A 20,179-nucleotide genomic window follows, 5' to 3' on the forward strand; every position below is an offset into this window, starting at 1 on the left:
AAATTACATAACCCACCCCTTTTCAAGGGCTCAAAAACTGATGACCCACCCCCTTTCTGCTCCGGCCCACCCCCCCCCCCCCCTGTACTTATTGACCAGTCCCTAAATTGTGACGGATCGGCGGATTTGCATACCCCTATTCACCCCCCTCTTTTTACCAAAACAGTAGTGCAATAAGAAAAGAAATTTTAAACTGCATAAAATGTTCCAGTTTGAGTTCTTTAGAAAAGTGGAACACAAAGCGCAGCTGCAGTTGTACTTTAATGTTCTTGTTCCTCAAAATCCATTTTTATCATGTATCGTTCAAGCTACAACACTAAGGTTTGATTCCCGCCGGGCACTGACTCAGAATTGCATAACGCAGAGGAGACGTGGAACCACGATAGAAACAGCACTGAGCCGAGTTATCAGTAAAATAGAACCGCATCTTCCTGTTCTTTGCAACTGGAAGGCTACGGACACGAAGACGGTACTCGTAAGGATAGCTGGACGGGTCCTCCAGGTTTGGGGTGAGCAGGGGGGGGGGGGGGTGATAACCCACCCACTATAAAATCCGATCTTCTTGGATTTCGAATCGGTGGCAGTCACCGACACTGGTAGAGTTCGTCCTATGTTCCACACCGCCAGGAGCCGGGCGGTCTGACGATGGAGAACGCTGTCGCTATCGGTTGAAACAATGGCGTGTTCGCTCAGGGTCTTGGCAAGACAACATCCGGGAATGTGTTCTCTGCTTCTCTCACTGCCTCCTCAGGGAAAAAGGCTGCGACGCACAATTCTGTTGCCTTCACCCAGCCCCGGTCAGGCATGCTGTCATTCTTCCCTACAGGGGATGAAAAGGATTAGGAACAACTGACCACCATTTAAGGAGTCGAAAAAATTTCTCAACCTACCTACAGAGGAATATATAGCTGGATTTAGGAATTCTAGTATTATTTTCCTCGGATTTTAACAGAAGTATGGTATTATCGTTTAATCATTTAAAGATATCAATAGAAACGTTCTCTTATGGCGAATGTTAGTTAGACAAAATTGATGAAATTGTTTAGCACGGCGGCATAATTTCATTTATTCTGTCAACTTTTCCTTCATGGGGAAAATACACCACAAAATGACTTGGCTCCCAGTGGCTTCATAGTTTAGTTGGTGGAGCATCGCACCGGTATCGTGGAGGTCACGGAATTCGAACCCGGTGTTCAAAGCCTTTTTTCACGCATTTTCCCCCGGTTGATTAAATGTGTCATTGCTTGCTTCTTAATGTAAGTTACTTACAAAATACTTGTTTAAGATCCACTATGAGGGATGTGGGCGTATTATCTTCCATGACTTCTGCACTTCCTTGTAGGACTACAAACAGGGTACCGCCTTGAGACCGAAAGCAAAATACATGTATCAGTAAAGAACCAGGGCCCGGTTGCACAAAGCAACTTAAGATTAAGTGCGATTTTCTGCGACCATTCCCTTATTTTCAGAGGATTTTCGCGGCCCGTGCTATTACGGATGAATAGGGCAAAGACGGACTAAAGAGTAAAGGAAAACCCATGACGCTGCAAAAACATTGAGTTGCTTTATGCAACTGGGCACAGGGGGGATTCAAGATTTTCCTTAGGGGGGGGGGGGGGGAGATGAACCAACAAACCACATATTATTTCTTCGCAGAATACCAGTTGTATTTGAAAGTCGCAGGTCATCTCAGGTCGGAGGAGGGGGGGGGGGGGGGCACCCTTCCGGGCCTCGAACCGCCCCTGAGAACTTGCCAATGTCTAAGATGTTTACTTGTGTTGCGTTGCTTATAATGAGTACTTTATGATGTCGCTTACAACCTGATCATTTATTTAATTATATCCAAACATGATTCAGCATACATGCGTAATGGAATGGTGTTGTTGAATTTGCAAAATGAAACAAAACACAACCAAATGTTTTCATCCCGCGAGCTGTAGTTCCCAGGGTCTCTTCTAAGGGGACGGGGTGTAGAGATCCTGGGAGTGATGTCGAGAGCTGTTCTCTTGTTTAATGCTGCTTGCATTGCATCTGTGATTCCAAAACAAATGAACAGCTTATTATTTACTGCTCACAGAACACCAATAATAAGAAAAAGTAGACTAACCTTCTTGGTACTGTCTGGTTGACAACATGACATTATCAGCTTGCACCTCTTTGATAACCATGGACAGAGCAAGAATGTACAGGAATCCTGGTGGACAAGCTTTGAATTCTTCTGTCTGTCAAGAAAATCGCATTCTTGAGTAATGATCATGATACTGCACTTAGAGAAAACTGACATACATGTACGTGGCTCAAATAAAAAGAAAACAGGTTTTCAGAAGCGAGGAAGGATGAAGCATGGAAGATGACAAATGGAGAATTAAAAGGTGAGGAGTGCTGGGTGTGAGATGAGGGATTTTGCAGGAGGGATGCAGGGTGAAGGAAGAGGAAAAAGGGATGAGGGATAAGGAGTATAAGATGAGGCATGAAGGATGAGAAATGATGGATGAGAGGTGAAAGATACAGGATATGGGATGAGGAATGTGAGATAAGGGATGGCGGATGTGGCGTATGGGATATGTGGGATGAGGGATAAGGGGTGAGGGATATGGGATGAGGGATGTGGGCTAAGGGATGAGGGATGTAACATGAGAGATATGGGATGAGATACTATATGGGGTTCAGAATGAGGGATAAAGGATAAGGGATGAGGGATAAATGATGTGGGCTTCGATGTGAGATGAGGCATACAGGATGTGGGATGACGGATAAAGGATGTGGGATATGTGCGCTGAGGGATAAGGGACATACGAGATGAGGGATTCTTTGTTACATTTCTTATGTTCTTACTCACCTGCTTCAAGGTCATCCTCAAAATCTGAATAAAAAAAACAAAAAATGGAACATTATATAACATTAATTACTGCGTTGTTACGAAGCTAAAATGCATAAATATGCTAAACGTTCCCTGTCAGTTTAATGGGTGTCATTTGTTAAGGTTGGTGCAGTGGTTGAGCCCTGGCTGGGGTCATTGTGTTGTGGTCTGGGGGGGGGGGGGGAGGGGGGGAATAAGTTTTCTCTTACAGTGCCTCTCTCCACCCATGTGTATATAGGTAGCAGCAAATGTGTTGTTGGGGTCAACCCTGTGATACACTAGCATCCCATTCCAGCAGGAGGGCATTTTGCGTGCGCATGCGTCGATATGGACAAGTGCGCACGGCAGAGAAGTTCTGCTATCGATTGTTTACATATTTTCCACAATTTATGGCCTAATTTCTAGCTCAAAATAAAACGTATTTTAAATTTTATTTGCTGTATAAGATACTAAGAGTCCTTGCTTTATCTTCTGACAACAACAAGCAAAGTTTGGTGTCGGCGTGCTGTTTATCTGATCGACTTTGGCTATGCTTATTAAACATTGCACGTGGACAAAATGGCGACCGAATGTCGAGAACCTAAATACCTTGCCCATGTTTTTAATAGCCGGAAGATCTAAACGGACAAAGCGCTACGGCTACTTAGTACTAGAATATAAAACAGCAGTTTTAACTATACGATGTTATAATCAAGTATCCCGGGTTTGAGCGAGTGGTCATGATTTTGTTCAGATTTGTCATAAAACTGCAATTTAATCGTTCTCACGATGCAAAAATCTCAAAATCTAGCCTTGATCTCCAGCGTCTACCGATGATATATGGAGCCTGAAGTACTTAAACTATCGTCTAATGCTTCGAAGGTAGCGTTAAAAAATGGTCAATTGTGGAAATTTTTAGCTTTCTTTAACGTACGTTCTCGCTGGTTTATTCTAACAGAGAAACTATCGTTTGTGATTATTTCCTTAAACTTGAGCAATGGTCAAAATAACTTCACATTTCGATGATACCACAATTATTCTGTTGAACAAGAAAATAATTACTGCGATCGGTCTTAATTTTAAAGTGTTATGGTAATTCTTTGCTGGTAGACTATTTGTTGACATTTTACTATGTTAATTAATACATTTTTGGCTCCTTTATCAAAATCTAGCCTTGATCACCAGTCAAAAAATAGCATGAAACGAACAAGCGATATATATATTTTTCAGAAACGTTCTAATAACTGCTGCATAAAATGTCTTAAGAAATAATTTTTTACTATAAACAATGTTATTTTCAATTTTTCATTCAACGTTTATTTCTTTAACATTGATGTTCATTCTGTTATAACGACTGTTTTACTTCTGTGTCGCCTAAATGTGTTTTAAAGAACTGCAGTTCTTGTTCCAGAAAACCCTGTTTGCCAGTCGAGGGCAAGTTGGCTTTCCTTTAGAGTCATCAGTGTGCTGCATTATCATGTGCAGAACACCCAAACATGTCTTTCTCCTCAGGGAAAACCCTTTTCTTTGGTGGCCGTCCCTTTAGGCAAAAAATCTCTCGACAAGCTATAACATTGCTCGCACTCTGCCTGTATCATAGCAATTGATTTGATGTGAAGTTCTGATCCTAATATATCACACTCCAGCACACGGATAAATGTTTTCCTCTTTTTATGGCCTGTTTGATTTTTGTCGGTGAAGGCTTTCCTACCTGTCCCACATATTTTCCTATTATTTGCAAAAACGATCCCAAAGCAGGCCAGAAAATCTGCTTTATAAGAGCCTTTCCACACACAAAACACTTTTTCTTAGCGAAATTTACGTCTATATTAAATTATGTGACGATAAACAGTACAAAAAACAAAGTTTGAATCTTCCGCGCCATTTTTATTCCCAAGATCACGCGGTCTTTGTACAGCGGTTGCACGCATGCGCACGCAAAATGCCCTCCTGCTTCCCATTCCCATCCAGGGAAGGGGATGAAGAAATACTCCTCCTCGAATTGCTTCATACCAAAAAAGACAGAATGAGCTCTTCTGACATGAGCCACTTGGCCTGATCAAGGATGTAGAAATAAGAAAAAATGCAGGAATGTGTTGAACATTTTTTTGATCATCCAACCAGTCTGTTTTCTTTTTTTAATGGACTCATGTGCTCTCACTACATTTCAGTGGACTTGCGTCATCTTTAGCAAAACACAGGTTGAACAGATTGATTGTTATTCAATATCCACAAGATAAAAAGACGATCAAACCTCCAAATCCAAGGCTCCTCCATACTTTGAGTACAGCCTGCCATCTCTCTGATTGACCTGTTGTTTCCACTTGACACTTAGCTCTTGGAGCAATGTTGCCTCTGTTGTGAACTGTGCAATGAAACTTGTAATAAGAATGTGTTGTTGCTATTGTTGTTGTTGTAGTTGATGATCTCTAGCAACTTAATCTGTAAGTGTTAATAATGCAATAAAAAAAATCTTGTTTATGATCAATTGTTTCTCTACAAACCTATTATTTTTTTTTTGTCAAGGAATTGACACAATGATCATGCGAATGCCCAATTTTAACATTATCATATTTGGCTGATCAAACAACTCAGAAGTCAAGTGATTTGTGCTCATCATATAAATTGTGCAATTTTTCCCTGAACTGTACTCCACTCAATCCAATTTATATAATTACTGATTTAAACAGTGCCAAGTTACTGTAATTAAAAAATTAAACTTATTATTGCATAACAATGTTTTCAGTGATACAAAAAGATCCATGTGTTTTTTCTGCTCATAAAATCAAAATCTTTAGCAAAAAAGCTGCAAGATTACAAACTTGTATAAAACAATTTGAACGTGCTTGTAGATCTGTGTCTAGCACTTACTCTCCCGTAAAGCTAGACACACACTAGGGGACTAGTCGCAGGGAATTGTCCCTTAGTGTGTACACACTAGAAAATTGACCGATTTGTGGGACTATTGGTCCCTGCGACTAGTCCCAGAAATCAAACCAGCTTAATTTGTGGGACTAGTCGCAGGGACCAAAAATGTGGTCCCTACGACTAGACTTTTGATGCAAAATACGAGTACACACTATGGGACTGGTCCCCGAAGCAAGTCCCTGCGACTAGTCCCTGCAACTAGTCCCCTAGTGTGTGCCGGCCTTAAAATAACACTGTGTATAATTGCATGAAGTGCAAAGTGTTTAATACCGTATTCATTCAATTAAGCGCCCAACCTCGAATAAGCGCCCACCTCGACTAAGCGCCCACCCTGTAGGCAGGAAAAGTTAATAAGCGCCCAGCCTCGAATAAGGGCCCACCCCACCCCCCTAAAATGAGGGCACAAGAGGAAAGTTTGACTATTGTTAAAGTTGAGATTAAAATTGACTAAGTACTACTAAGAGACTATCGCGAAGACCGAGTTTTTTTTAAGCTTTTTTTACTGAAACTTTCAATGAACATTAAAAATTCAGCTTTCGTACACCTTCACGTTTAGTTATTATTAATACATTGCTTTCTTGCAAAATAAACGTACTACTTGCTAAAAATAGTGAAAATTTAATAAGCCCCCAGCCTCAAATAAGCGCCCACCTCGAATAAGCGCCCACCCTAAAGGTCCAAAAATTTAATAAGCGCCCAGGGCGCTTAATCGAATAAATACGGTATATGAAAATAATAAATTATACACACCTGACTAACAGCATCATGGAAGTTTTCCTCTCGTAGCATAATAACCTGGCATGGCCCAGCCGCCCTGTGGAGTACATGTATGTACATTATATACCTATAATTGTACTACAAGCTCTAGGTTTTTATCAGATGGTAGTTGAAAGTGGTGAAACCCAGAGTCTGCTGTCAAAGTCTACAGAAAACAATGGCAGGTGATCTTTATTGTGTTAGCAGGCGGCTTTTCTAATAAGCATGTACTCATTTATTAATGGTTACTTTACCATTTACATGTTTTGGGAGGGTGGGGGGTGGGTAGGTGACGTGAGGTGAGATGAATCTCCACAGTATTTAAATAGAGTGTGCAAGATACCTGATCTAAAATAGAGCTTGAAGAAGAATCCAATTACAGTCACAGCAATAATATGGATCCAATGATCACATCTGGTTTAAGTATAATGCTTACAGGTCAGAGTGTTTATGGAGCCCTGAGAGAAACTGAATGGGTTAGGAGGGGCAGGTACCATCATGGGACAAGATATGGTAGGGTGCAACACACAGATACATGTTGATGTACAGTACCGCCCGAAACTACTTACCCATTTGCCGCGGTTATACCTCGGTCAAACTGCAGGTTGATACTGCGTTCTCGCCTCGGCATAGACGCGGCGTGCCGCGAAAAATCGCCGGTTTTACCGGGGTTTTTTGCGGTAAGCAATACCGCGGTAATCGGTAAGACGCGGTAGAGTTGAATAGGCTTATTTACCTTTTGTTTAGAGTTCATTAAGAACAACGGGCAAGATTTCACGCTTTCACGCTCCGATGATATATCGCACATCTCTCAAATTCAAAGAAACCACCACTTCAAAGCAGAAATGCAAATAGTCGGAACGTGACTTTTGAGTTCTTTAAACGTTTAAATGAGCAAAACCTCTTTTAGAATAATGTTAGAGCTGCATCGCCGCTAGTAAACAAATGTTTCGTGTTCATGTCGTACATAACATGCGTCTGATCGAAGACATGCTGCCCATTGCGCGTGCAGACTGATCTTGGAGCTTATCATGAATGAGTTGCATCGTCTTTAAGCAATATTTTAATAAATAGTTTTGTTGTGGTTCAGTGTGAGCACTTTTTTTTTCTTCGCTATAATTTTCACACGACACGGCGGCACGTCCCGCCAGAAGCGACGAGCGACGTAAAATATTCGTTCGCCTTTATGATGCGTTTTGGAAATTTGTTAACTTTTTTGCAAGATACAGATTCTGTGTTTAGAACTCGCCGGCGAGTCACGTTTGCTGAAATGTCTATTGTTATGTACCCGGGTTTTGTAGAGTCACGGCAAGTTAAGTAGCGAAAATAATGATATCTCTAGTTCTGTCCGGCCTTATTCGATGATATAAACGGCGAAATGATTTCTGTAGGTAGAATTTATGTTCTATGAAGTCGTGAACATTTTTGCAAGTTCAAGTTTCGCTCTGGCGAGCGCCGGCAGCTTGTCTGGCTGATTATCGATTGTAAACATTTTAGCGTCACGGCAATTATCGGAATAATATCTCTGGTTCTATTTGGCATAAATCGGTTATTAAAACGGTCAAAATACACTGAAACTATCAATATGAACATAGTTAGTAGAAGAAAAGGTGTTTTATCGAAGTTTCTATGACGTTGTGAACATTTTATCACTTTTTGCAAGATAAAGTTTTGGTCTGAGCGGTAAGTACTGTATCCGTAGTTGAGAAGTAGTTCCGTCGAAGGATTGTGAAACTTGAATGAATTACTTTCACGACTTGAGGGAATTAAAAGTTCTGAAAACAATGGCTTGACAATCCCTATCAGTAGCTATTGTTTCTTCGCCGCGGTATACTGCGTCTTGCTTACCGCGGCGTTCGGTCACGTTCGTCCAAGACGAGGTTGAGCTTTCCGCGGCACCGCGGTGGATTCGCGGCACAACCGCGCGGCAAGGACGAGGTTTCACCGCGTGCTAATGGGTAAGTAGTTTCGGGCGGTACTGTATGATAAGGTTTTCAGGGTAGAATCTGTAAAAAATATCAAAGATAGCAGGGTAATACTGTATATTGAACACTGTCACAAGACTAACTGTAACATTCACTAGAGATCACCAAGTAGTTTATCACTGAAACTGGGAAAGATTGTTTATCCTTCTAGCACCAATTATAATCAGAGAAACATGTATGACCATTAAAATAATTCTCTTTCATGCTGTGCATCTGTCCTAACCTGACGGTGGATCTCCTCTCAGTTCCAGTAAAGAAACCTGCACAGCAAAAATAATATCATAAGAAGGTGGGCATGGCATTATGGCTGATTATCCAATGGGGGTCTGAAACACATATAAATTATGCATCTAATGCTCCAGCTTCAAATGTAATAAATAATATTGTTAATAATATCATTGACTATGAAAAGAAAAAGCCTGCTGATGGGTGTTTAGCTAGTTAAAGGCACCTTTCCACAAAATTGGACCTTTCTTAAAAGGCTAAACAGCAAATAAAAGGTGCATAATATTTATATCAACTAGTGATACCTATCGGTAGAAATGCCAACGAGTACAACGGGACACTTTATGATTTTGGTCGATCAATAAACATTGCGCGTTTTCTTTGAAAAGCTTGAATGTTTATAAAATAAAATGGGATTTTATGAAAGCTAAAATAATGAGGAAAAAGTTCTAAAATAAAACCAAAGTAGTGAAGATTTAGTGAGAAATCTTGTAAACTTCATGCTATTTGAGAGTTTCAAGCCATTGTTGTCCGATGCCGCTATTTTGGAGAGGTTTCCGCTGTTTTAAAGTCCTATAGGTCTTAATCAAAGTGGCTATGAGCCACTGAACACGGAAAATAAATTACGAAACAAAAAGCAAACTTTTACAAAGATTTGCCAAAACAAAGCATTTCAAACTTTCCACACTGCAGTTGAATCCATTCAGCACATAAGTATTAAAAAATTGAGGTTTTAAAAGGTAAAAGCCTGTTCGGACAAGTTTGAGGCCAAAGATGGAACAAGTTTATTTTATTATTCCGAGAATAATTCATCATGGGCAATGCGTGATGTCTCAAATGTCACGTTAAATTGTTGTTGTTGAGACACTGCAAATATTGCCTTCAGGCAACCAGCTTTAGCTTTAGGAAAATTAAAGGCCCTGTTTCCCGAGAAAAAAACGCTGGACAATCCAGGAAAAAATGTAGTATAGGGAATTTATTTTATAAATTCAAGAAACGAAATAAAACTCTCTTCTGATCGATAAAATCCGTGTTGTTTACTTAGCCAGACCTAACTTAATCATGCATGCAAATTTGTATGACTTCGAAATTTTCGAAGCTCTGGAAATCTTGAAGCTTTGAAATGCATTCCTTGCCTTTATCTTAAATGAAATTAAATTCTAAACAAAGTTTAATTCAAGTTTCTTTCGTATTTTTTCTAGTTTGGGAATATTGGCTTTTTGAAGCGAACAGATTTGAAACCTCTTTGTTATCTGAGACACATCTTGTCTGGGAATTTTAGTTGCCAATAAATCATGTACGTGCTGAACAAATTAGTAGCGCGCTGATTGGCCAAACTACAACAAAGTGTGCACCTGCTGAACAGATCCTGCTGAACGGATTGGCTAAAAACATCAGAAATTGTGTCGTCACGATCTACCTTACATTACATAGCATTACTTACATTACTCGACATTTGGAGTGTTTCTGAGATTTTTTTCGCATATACAAATCTTCTCGCGGCTCTATATTCTGCCGCCTCGTCAGGCCTTCTGGTCTTCCAGAAGGCCTGACTCGTTGGCAATAATTGCCACTGGTACCTTCCTCTCCAAAAGAGAACCCTCTGTCTCCAGCATCAAATGTAGCAAGCTCCTGATTTCCAGTTGAGAACTTCACCCTACATACAGAGCAAATAACTTGATCATTGATCAATTCATACATTCATACTGACTGCTAATTAAAGGAGAGGGGTGGATTTCAAAAAAGGGAAACTTACATTTATCAATTGTTTATTGTATAATTTAAATATAACTTACTGTCCATGAACTAGAACAAACATTTCTTGTCCCTTCCATCCTTCTTTGAAAATAATGCTGTCAGTAGGATACAGTACAATAATTGCTGCAAAAAATTACAATTAATTAAAAGTAAAGATAATAGTTTTCCCTCATGGCATTTCTAAGTTAAACTGTCTGGTAAATTCTTTTTTCCTGAATTAATTACATGCAGTTTGGGGTTCAGAAAGTTTTGAAGTAACAGTAGGCATACAGCTTTATTATCAAAGTAGTTGGCCAATTTTACCATCACTTAGTAAAGAATCAGAGGATATCCCAGCAGAGTAGATGGCTTATTGGAGGCTGGGCACTTACATGTATTAACTTTTCCTACCTTCAGGGTGGGCGCTTATTCAAAGTGGGCGCTTATTCGAGGTTGGGCGCTTAATTGAATAAATACGTACCTAGTTTATGACCAAAAAGGTGTGAAATAAATAATAACATTAATATTAAAATTTGCTTCTCCATCCACCAGAGAAAGCTAAGAATACCTACTGCATTATATCTATATTTTTAAAAAACATAATTTTAAATTAACTGACCTGGCTTTATGGTGGTGACCACAGATGCTAAAGACTCTTTTCTCCAGCTGTGTACCACTGGGGACTAAGAAGAAGAAAACAGTAAATTTTATAATTATTATAATCGTGTCATTTCAACTCAGACATCTGGGATCAATAGTAACAGGGACGGCGGAGCATTTTTCCAAGTGGGGGGGCTGACTAGTGACTTGAAGTGGGGGGGGGGGGGGCTAAAAAGACTCTTCTTTTAGTAAGTCTTTATTTTTTCGGAAATTCTGGGGGGACTGAAGCACCCCCCCCCCCCCCCCAGCCCCGCCGTCCCTGAGTAACTATGGCAAACACAGTGTAGTTACGATGTGTGTCTACCAACCTTTTGTAACACATCTATAGCAATCTCCTTTGACAGCTGTTGGTTGTCAAACAGTTTACTGGTGTCAAGGTATCTCCTACAATTGACATTGAAAACATTGGAGGAAATATCATTTATAACATCTGCTACTGACAGAACAACTTTTCTTTATTGCAGTCACTGACACTGAAGCTACCATACAGTAAACAAACTTAAGCATCCCATGCAGCAAATGACAAGTGTGTGATTAATTGAGCAGACTAAAGAAAATGATAATCAAGAAGAAGAAGAAAGTGCCCTGAATTAATGCTGCAAACAGAATCTTAAATGTTTCAGACCATGGAGCATAAACTTTGACTGAATGTCTGTCAACATAATTCAAGTGCTTTATCAGTACTTATTAGCCTGGGAACAGAAGCTATGAAAACTAATATTTTAAATTTGGCCACATCAAATTTCTGGCAGTGTTTACAAGAAATAAATTATTTCACCTACTAACCCTGAATTCAGATAGGTAAGTTTAAGTCTGATTTTGAGCCAGTAGAGGCACATCAGGCCAGAGCTTATTTTGGTTTCTGTAGCACTGAGTGAGCATTTCTTCTTCCCCTTCGATGGGATGCTAGTCCATCACAGATACGAGTTATGCCAAGCATTACTTAGACAGTTTGCTGGTACCCATTTACATGTATATGTTGTGGTTTAATTTTTTCTTTGGTTTAAAATTTTTCAAACCAGTTTGATTTTTATTTCCCTTTGTTTCAGATTATGTTAATGAACATAAGACAATGAAAAATAAAAATCAAACTGGTTTGAAAAATTTTAAACCAAAGAAAAAATTAAACCACAACATATACATGTACACCTGCGGGGTTCATACTCTTTTGAGCTTTTGAAATTCCATGACTTCCCATGACCTTTTCCATGACTTTCAAAGTTTTTTATGACCTAAATTTTACCATTTTTCCTGGATTTTCAAAAATTATCTTGATTTCTGGAACCTTCTTACCCTTTTCTTCACAAATTTAATTATTAATAAGTGTTTTTTTGTACAATCAATACAATTTTCCATGACTTTCCATGATCCACACTTAAATTCCATGACTTTCCAGGCCTGGAAAATGAAATTTTAAAATTCCATGACTTTCCTGGTTTTCCATGACCCGTACTAACCCTGACCTGGGTGGTGAGAGGCACTATAATTATAGTGAAGTGTCTTTCCCAAGAACACAATGCAGTGACCCCAGGCAGGACTTGAACCGACTGCTCAATCCAGGGTCCAGGACACTAACCATAAGGTCACTGTGGCTTCAGTCTCCACACAACTTAGATGGGGTAATACAAAACATGTTAAAAAAGAAAGAAGAAATGACAATTCCTTATTGTTACTTATTTTCGCGGAACTTAATTTTAGTGATTCTCGAAAAAAAAAAGCAAAATTAAAGACCCGTGACAAAAACGTTCGATCGCGAAAATAACGACGCAAAGTTTAATACCGTTCTATATTATTATTGATTAAACGTTATAGTGAGTTTCCTAGTACATGATTACCTTGGTTCAGTCTTCAAACTCGCTCTACTTTGTTACAAAGGAACAGCGTCCAAATTTTTTAAGTTTCATTAAATGTTTTATGGTTTTGTTCAGTGTCATTGGAAACTATTGCTGTGGAAAAGAAGACTTACTGTTTGTTAATGCAGACAAGTAAATTTTGACAATTTTTCGCGAAATTTAGTTTTATATTTAATGTATTTTTTGGCCAAATCACTTAATTAAAGTCCTACGAAATATGCCTGTTCCATTTTCACGAAATTAAGTTCCCACAAAAATAAGTAACAATAAATAAGGTAACTTGAAATTGCTGCAGAACAATTCTGTATGAAGTTAACACAGTATTTTCACCAACCTTTGTTGAAACCACTGCAGTAGAGTTATCTCACTGGGAAACGTGAGCAGCTGGCGAGCATCAGAGGTCTTCAGAAGTAATATCACACACCTTGTTAAAATATAATACCGGTAATTGTACAACACATTTTAAAAATATTTTAAAATTTGTTACTATTGCCATTATCATGCATGACATTGAAAAGTGACTTGCCAAATTAAGGCATATTTATTTTATACAATTGTAGTTTTACAGTCGAAGCTCTCGTAAGCGGACACCCTCGGGACGCGAAAAAAGTGTCCGTAACTGGAGCTGGCCGCTTACGAGAATGGTTCTCGTAAGCGGCCACTAGAGGTGAAGGGAATAGATGGCCGCTTACGGGAGCTTGCCTAGCTAACAAGTGGTGTTTTAAAACCTGGCTGAAGTTGTCTGCCAATTCACTGCCAATTCGACCGGTTGAAATTGTCTGCCAATTCGAAGTAAGCATCGAAAGAAGAAACTATACATTAGGAACAGTTAAATAACATTACCAATTGACCAAAAACATCTTTTACGTACATTTGAAACCTTTAAATTTGCGGCAAACTCTCTCCGAACTCTTATACAAGACGCCTCATATCTGCTCTGTTTCGGTGTTAATGATTTTTTACTTGGCTTTTCAAACTTGGAATATTTAGCATCATTTTAAAGCTTACCGTCTCAACAGTTCATCTCAATGTTTTCTATACCCATCTCAACGCAATAGATGGCGAGAACACTCGCGAAAACCGTGTATTTATTAATTCACGCACTCTACATGGCATTTCCGGAAGTCAATAACTTATCACGTGACATTTCAATCGTCAACTGCGTGATATATTTTTAAAGCTTACCGTCTCCACAGTTCATCTCAATGTGTTCTATACCCATCTCAACGCAATTAAATGTCGAAAAACACTCGCGAAAACCGTGTACTCATTAATTCATACAGTGTACATGGCCTTTCCGGAAGTCAATAACTTATCACGTGACCTTTCAATCTTCAACTGTGTGATATATTTTTAAAGCTTACCGTCTCCACAGTTCATCTCAATGTGTTCCTTACCCATCTCAACGCAATAGATGGCGAAAAACACTCACGAAAACCGTGTATTCATTAATTCATACACTGTACATGGCCTTACCGGAATTGAATAACTTATCACGTGACATTTCAATCGTCAACTGCGTCATATATTTTTAAAGCTTACCGTCTTCATAGTTCATCTCAATAAGTTCTATATCCATCTCAACGCAATTAAATGTCGAAAAACACTCGCGAAAACCGTGTATTCATTAATTCATACAGTGTACATGGCCTTACCGGAAGTAAATAACTTATCACGTGACATTTCAATCGTCAACTGCGTGATATATTTTTAAAGCTTACCGTCTCCACAGTTCATCTCAATGTGTTCTATACCCATCTCAACGCAACAAATGTCGAAAAACACTCGCGAAAACCATTGAGCTTTTAATTCATACACTCTACATGGCCTTACCGGAAGTCAATAACTTATCACGTGACCTTTCAATCTTCAACTGCGTTACATATTTTTAAAGCTTACCGTCTACTCAGTTCATCTCAATGTGTTCTATACCCATCTCAACGCAATAGATGTCGGTAAATTGTCGCGAAAACCGTGTAGCTATTAAGTCCTGCACTCTACATAACCTTACCGGAATTCAATAACTAATCCCGTGACAGTTAATATTAATAGCTACATGGTTTTCGCGAGTGTTTTTCGACATTTAATTGCGTTGAAATGGGTATAGAACACATTGAGATGAACTGTGGAGACGGTAAGCTTTAAAAATATATCACGCAGTTGACGACTGAAATGTCACGTAATAAGTTATTGACTTCCGGAAATGCCATGTAGAGTGTGTGAATTGATAAATACACGGTTTTCGCGAGTGTTTTTCACCATTTATTGCGTTGAGATGCGTATAGAAAGCATTGAGATGAACGGTTGAGACGGTAAGCTTTAAAATGATGCTAAACATTCCAAGTTTGAAAAGCCAAGTAAAAAATTATTAACTCCGAAACAGAGCAGATATGAGGCGTCTTGTATAAGCTTTCAGAGAGAGTTTGCCGCAAAGTTAGAGGCTTCAAATGTACGTAAAAGATGTTTCTGGTCAATTGGTAATGTTATTTAACTGTTCCTAATGTATAGTTTCTTCTCTCGATGCTTACTTCGAATTGGCAGACAATTTCAACCGGTCGAATTGGCAGATTGCGAATTGGCAGTGAATTGGCAGACAACTTCAGCCAGGTTGTTTTAAAATGAAACCGGACGTGGATGACGACAAAACAAACACTGAAATATGGTTCTGTTATCACTGTAAAATCATTGACGAACAGCGATGTAAAGTTAATAAGAAAAAACAAGATACAGAGGTTGTTTGTTTTTTTTTTTTTGGGTGTCCGCTTACGGGAGCTTAAAAACAAAGAAAAGTCAAATTCGTAATATCTGAAAGTGTCCGCGGCCGCTTACGGGAATGTCCGCTTACGAGAATGTAAAAATACAGAGTTTGTATGGGAGTTAAAACGGGGTTTCAAACAAGGCGGCCGTAAGTAGAGCTGTCCGCTTACGAGAGTGTCCGTTAAGAGAGCTTCGACTGTATTAAAATTACTGTACTAGCGCAATGTATCCATGGGAGGCATGGTGGTCTAATGGATAGCGCGCTCGACTCTGAGTCGAGGTATGAGGCCTGGCTGGGGCGCTGCGCTATGTTCTTGGGCAAGAAACTTTACTCTTTTAATAGTGCCTTTTTCTACCCAGGAGTATGAATGGGTACCGGCGAATTTACTGCTGGGGGGTAACCAGGGCTGCGATGGACTAGCAACCCATCGGGGGGGGGGGGGGGTAGCAATACTCCTAGTCGCTTAATGCTGTAGAAACCGGGAAAAGCTCTGGCTGTATGGGCCACTTGGCTCGGACACAGACTTAGTGCAATTAATCTGTTGAAGAGGAAAGTTTTCAGGGTTATACACATGCACAAGGTTTTGTTCTTAATATAAAATGTCAGGCAGACTTTTCAAACTTTGCTCATTTATCCTGGAAAATTGGGTAGGACGGATAACAATTTTCACAACCTTCAACAAATAAGTAACTTCACCTCAGTTAGGGAAACCTGATGAAATGCTGCCAGAAGGATTAAACCTAGAGACCAATGAGCCTACGACTAGAACCGACATGCACATAATTATGTACCTGTTAGATGACCACACATCAGCTGTGCACTTCATATTATACAGCACAGAAACCTCCCCAAAGCAATCACCCACTTGAATTTCCCTCAAGACAAACTTCTGGTTTTCACTGAAAACAGTTACATTCCCTGACACCAGCACATGAATTCCAGATGCCTCTTGGCCTTTCCTAAGTAGAATTTCTGGGGCATCCTCTGTCTCTTTCAGTTCTACACGACGTATCACTTCATCCCGAACACTTTTGTCAAGAGCAATAGGTAGTCTGTTCAAGCAGTCAGTGAGTCTGACAATAGCTTCTGGTGGAAGTAAAGGATTGATGGATGATGCAAATTGTGGACGTACCAATTGACTTTCCCGTCTTCTACCACTCTGTTTGTTACCCATTTCTGAGTAAATGGAGTCAGGAGTGTTTCTAATCCTGTTCAGTCTAACATGAAATTGGAAACAAAATCAAAGAATAGGATAAATCAAGACATAATAATAAAGATGTTTACAGGCAACTCTCTTTAAAACGGACACCGTCGGGAACGGCTTAAACTGTCCGTGTTAGAGAGGTGTCCGTCTTATAGGGAGTTTAGTTGCAGTAAAATGACTGAAAAACGACAGGGACGGGGCCAACACCAGGTGTCCGTCTTAAAGAGGTGTCCGTCTTATAGAGGTGTCCGTTAAGAGAGAGTTGACTGTAGTTTGTTTTTGTTCTATTTTTGTTTTTAGTTTGCTTTTGATTCTTTTTTTTTTTTACAATAGAGATGTATATGGATAAGGCCCTTGTAATAGGTGAACCTGTTCTGCGGAATGGTAGTTATGACAGAATGGCATTAGTTTGCCAGTGGCTAGCTTCACCCCTGTTGCTTGTGTTTAGCTTCACCCTGGTTTGCTTGCAGTTAGCTTCACCCCCATGGCTTGCTTTCTTTTTTTTTTGTTGATTAGGACAATACTACATGTAAATGTTGCCCTAACCAAGAAATAAAAGCTAACCACGTACAAGCAAAGTGAGGTCAAGCTAACCGCAAGAAAACCAGTGTGAAAATTAGTGCCATTCCATCAATCCGCCATTCCACTGATTATGGTCACTGATTCCTTTGCAATGACATTTTACAAGCAATGCTTCATGTCGCTGCCTACTTGAACTAGCTTGATTGCCTAACTACTGTATGAAATTTCACCACTGTGAAGCTCCTGAAGATCATGTGTACTTTAACGTTCCAAAACGATCTTAAACAGAACTTTACTTACAGAAACAATTGGAAATAATCGATTAACCAGTACAACAAACTTTAACATACAAGCTGCCCTAATGTTTGCTTTATACAAGCCTTATTTCAATTAATAATTATATACAATTAATTAATTAATTTGACTATATTATTATTTGAAGTAATTAAAAAAGTAATTGCATTGCCAAGTAACCCTTTTTGCAATGTGTGTTGACCAGTCTAGTCAACCATGTAAATAGTCCACGAAAAGCCAGCCCAGGGTGACATTTTGACAAAATAGCCACATTTGTTTGCTTTCTCCTTTCTTTATAAACCACTACCGTTCAGTGAGACAAAGATTTGTTAAAAAAGTGGTATTTTTTTTTTCTTTATAGCTACCATTTCCAGTTTTTGGTGACAACAAGCTGACTTGGGTCAGCATTGTGGTACAGAACAGAACTTTGATACAACCAGGCAACTCGAGTTCATGTAAACATTTTTTTTTACACTTAACTTGCCAAGCAGACCCGGGCTAGTTGCCAGCTTAGGGTCGTGTAAAGAGACCTGATTCTGACGAGGGTCCCTGGGTGAGGGTTGCTACTTTGGAGTACTTTCGGAACTTAAAACTAGGCTACCAATATGTATGTTATCTTAAGGACGTTCGCGCTTATTGTTTATGCATGCACATCCTCACTACATGTGCAAGTAATTCAATGTTGCAACGTCATGCCATGCCATATATTGAGCCCACGTGCTGAAAAACGTTCTAAGGACATAGGGTGGGTGGCTGTTCTGCTCACTTCGCTTGCAGTTTGCTTTCTTAAATGGTGGGTGACCCCTTTTTTAGGCCCTCCTTTTTTCTTAACAGATTACTTTTGTTAATATAGATCTATGTTTTGCAAAAAAATTTTTAAAAAAAATACATGGAGTGGGAGTTTGTTTTTATTGTCACACTGATGTTTGAATTTCATGTTTTGAGATTTTCGTTTTGCCGTACGACAGTTTTAAATGCCTTTTTCCAGAGTAAAGTCTCACAAAAAGGATATCAACACAAGGAATAATAACCAAAATGGCAGTCGCTTTTGCCAACATCTTTATGGCAGAGGTAGAAACACAAATTCTTAACCAAAGCGCTCTATTTACGTAACAGATGCCCTCCAATTTCAAAAATCAGGGTAATTTCTCACACGCTTTATCTCTGAAACGAAGTTGGTGATCGCAACTTTGTGTTTTGCATTTCTGACACTTTATCTGGCCGCAGTAATTAAAAATAAACAAAAGTCTATCGAGTAGAAAATTTTGGCGCGAACGTCCTTATAAGCTTAAGCTTACTTGTTTGATGGCTGACAGAACCCTCACTGTGATCAGACCGAAGAGTGTAAATAATAGAAACGCAGTAATAAGCTTACCTCACTCCAACATTATAAAGATGTACGCCTAACCTAACCTAGTCTACTTCGTGACGAGACCAAACTATGGAGTTCAGCAGCCATCTTTTTTTTAAGGCGCGTTGCATTCTGGTCAGTTTAAGGATTGCACCCAGGCCCCTGTTGCGCCGTATAAATCCCTTTCTTTCTTTCTTTCTTTCTTTCTTTCTTTCTTTCTTTCTTTCTTTCTTTCTTTCTTTCTTTCTTTCTTTCTTTCTTTCTTTCTTTCTTTCTTTCTTTCTTTCTTTCTTGCTTACTTGCTTGCTTGCTTGCTTAATTGCTTTCTTAATTGCTTGCTTGCTTGCTTGATGGGCCGCAGTTAGGCAATTTTCTAAAAATCGCAAAATTCACTCTAGAGAGCAAGCAACTTTTCTAAATTTTGGTGGCAACTTTTTGATATTTGAGCAACTTAAGAGCAACTTTTGGGTATATTGTGAAGCAACTTTTCCTGAATTTATTAGCACAATCTATTCATGCCTAGCCGCTGTTCGCAAGCGCGAAACGGAGGAATTATGTTTCACCCCCCCCCCCCCCACAAAAAAAAAAAAAAAAAAACCGGCAGTGGAGAAAAAGCTAGAAAAGTAGAAACCGTAGCTCACTAACTGCTGTCAGTGAAATGGCACATCAGTAAGATCTGACGAAGGTGTAATCGAAGGATAGTTAATCGAGGGTACAGGAATAAGAAATTTAATCGCCACCGTGGAATAACCGCTAATCGCGGGTTGTTTCAATTGGCTGGGCAGCTGATTTTAAAATAATTATGTTCACGTTGTAGTTAGAACAAAAATGTTGAACTCTTTATGAAATTTAAACGCAGTAAGTTAACTAATCTTGACTAGATAGATCAACTTTTTTTATCTTTTTTGCCCAAAAAAAGTTTTCGCTGTGGCGCCTTTAATATATCCTTGTTTTTCGTTTTGCAAACAGAACGTCAGGAACCAGACATTAACGTCAACTTCAAGACATTACTTGACAAATGGAATTCGTAATGATGTAAAACAAAACAAACAGTAATTTTCCCTAAA

The 20,179-nt window shown here is 39.3% G+C and overlaps 1 protein-coding gene across 1 annotated transcript; it reads right to left on the minus strand.

Moving 5' to 3' along the window:
• Positions 1 to 243: 243 nt before the first annotated feature.
• On the minus strand, positions 244 to 19,254 carry LOC144658481 (uncharacterized). Its single transcript, XM_078518902.1, has 14 exons — positions 19,137 to 19,254; positions 16,533 to 16,958; positions 13,318 to 13,407; positions 11,439 to 11,514; positions 11,090 to 11,153; positions 10,530 to 10,614; positions 10,314 to 10,390; positions 8,732 to 8,768; positions 6,518 to 6,581; positions 5,094 to 5,204; positions 2,840 to 2,863; positions 2,108 to 2,222; positions 1,270 to 1,362; positions 244 to 820 (listed from the first exon to the last, which is right to left on the minus strand). The coding sequence occupies exons 2-14, from the start codon at positions 16,913 to 16,915 to the stop codon at positions 690 to 692; spliced, it is 1,350 nt and encodes a 449-aa protein (XP_078375028.1). The 5' UTR covers positions 16,916 to 16,958; positions 19,137 to 19,254; the 3' UTR covers positions 244 to 689.
• Between the last annotated feature and the right edge of the window lie 925 nt (positions 19,255 to 20,179).

This window comes from Oculina patagonica, chromosome 6 (assembly GCF_052425735.1).
Source record: "Oculina patagonica isolate OP01 chromosome 6, crgOcupat, whole genome shotgun sequence".
Lineage (NCBI taxonomy): Eukaryota > Metazoa > Cnidaria > Anthozoa > Scleractinia > Oculinidae > Oculina > Oculina patagonica.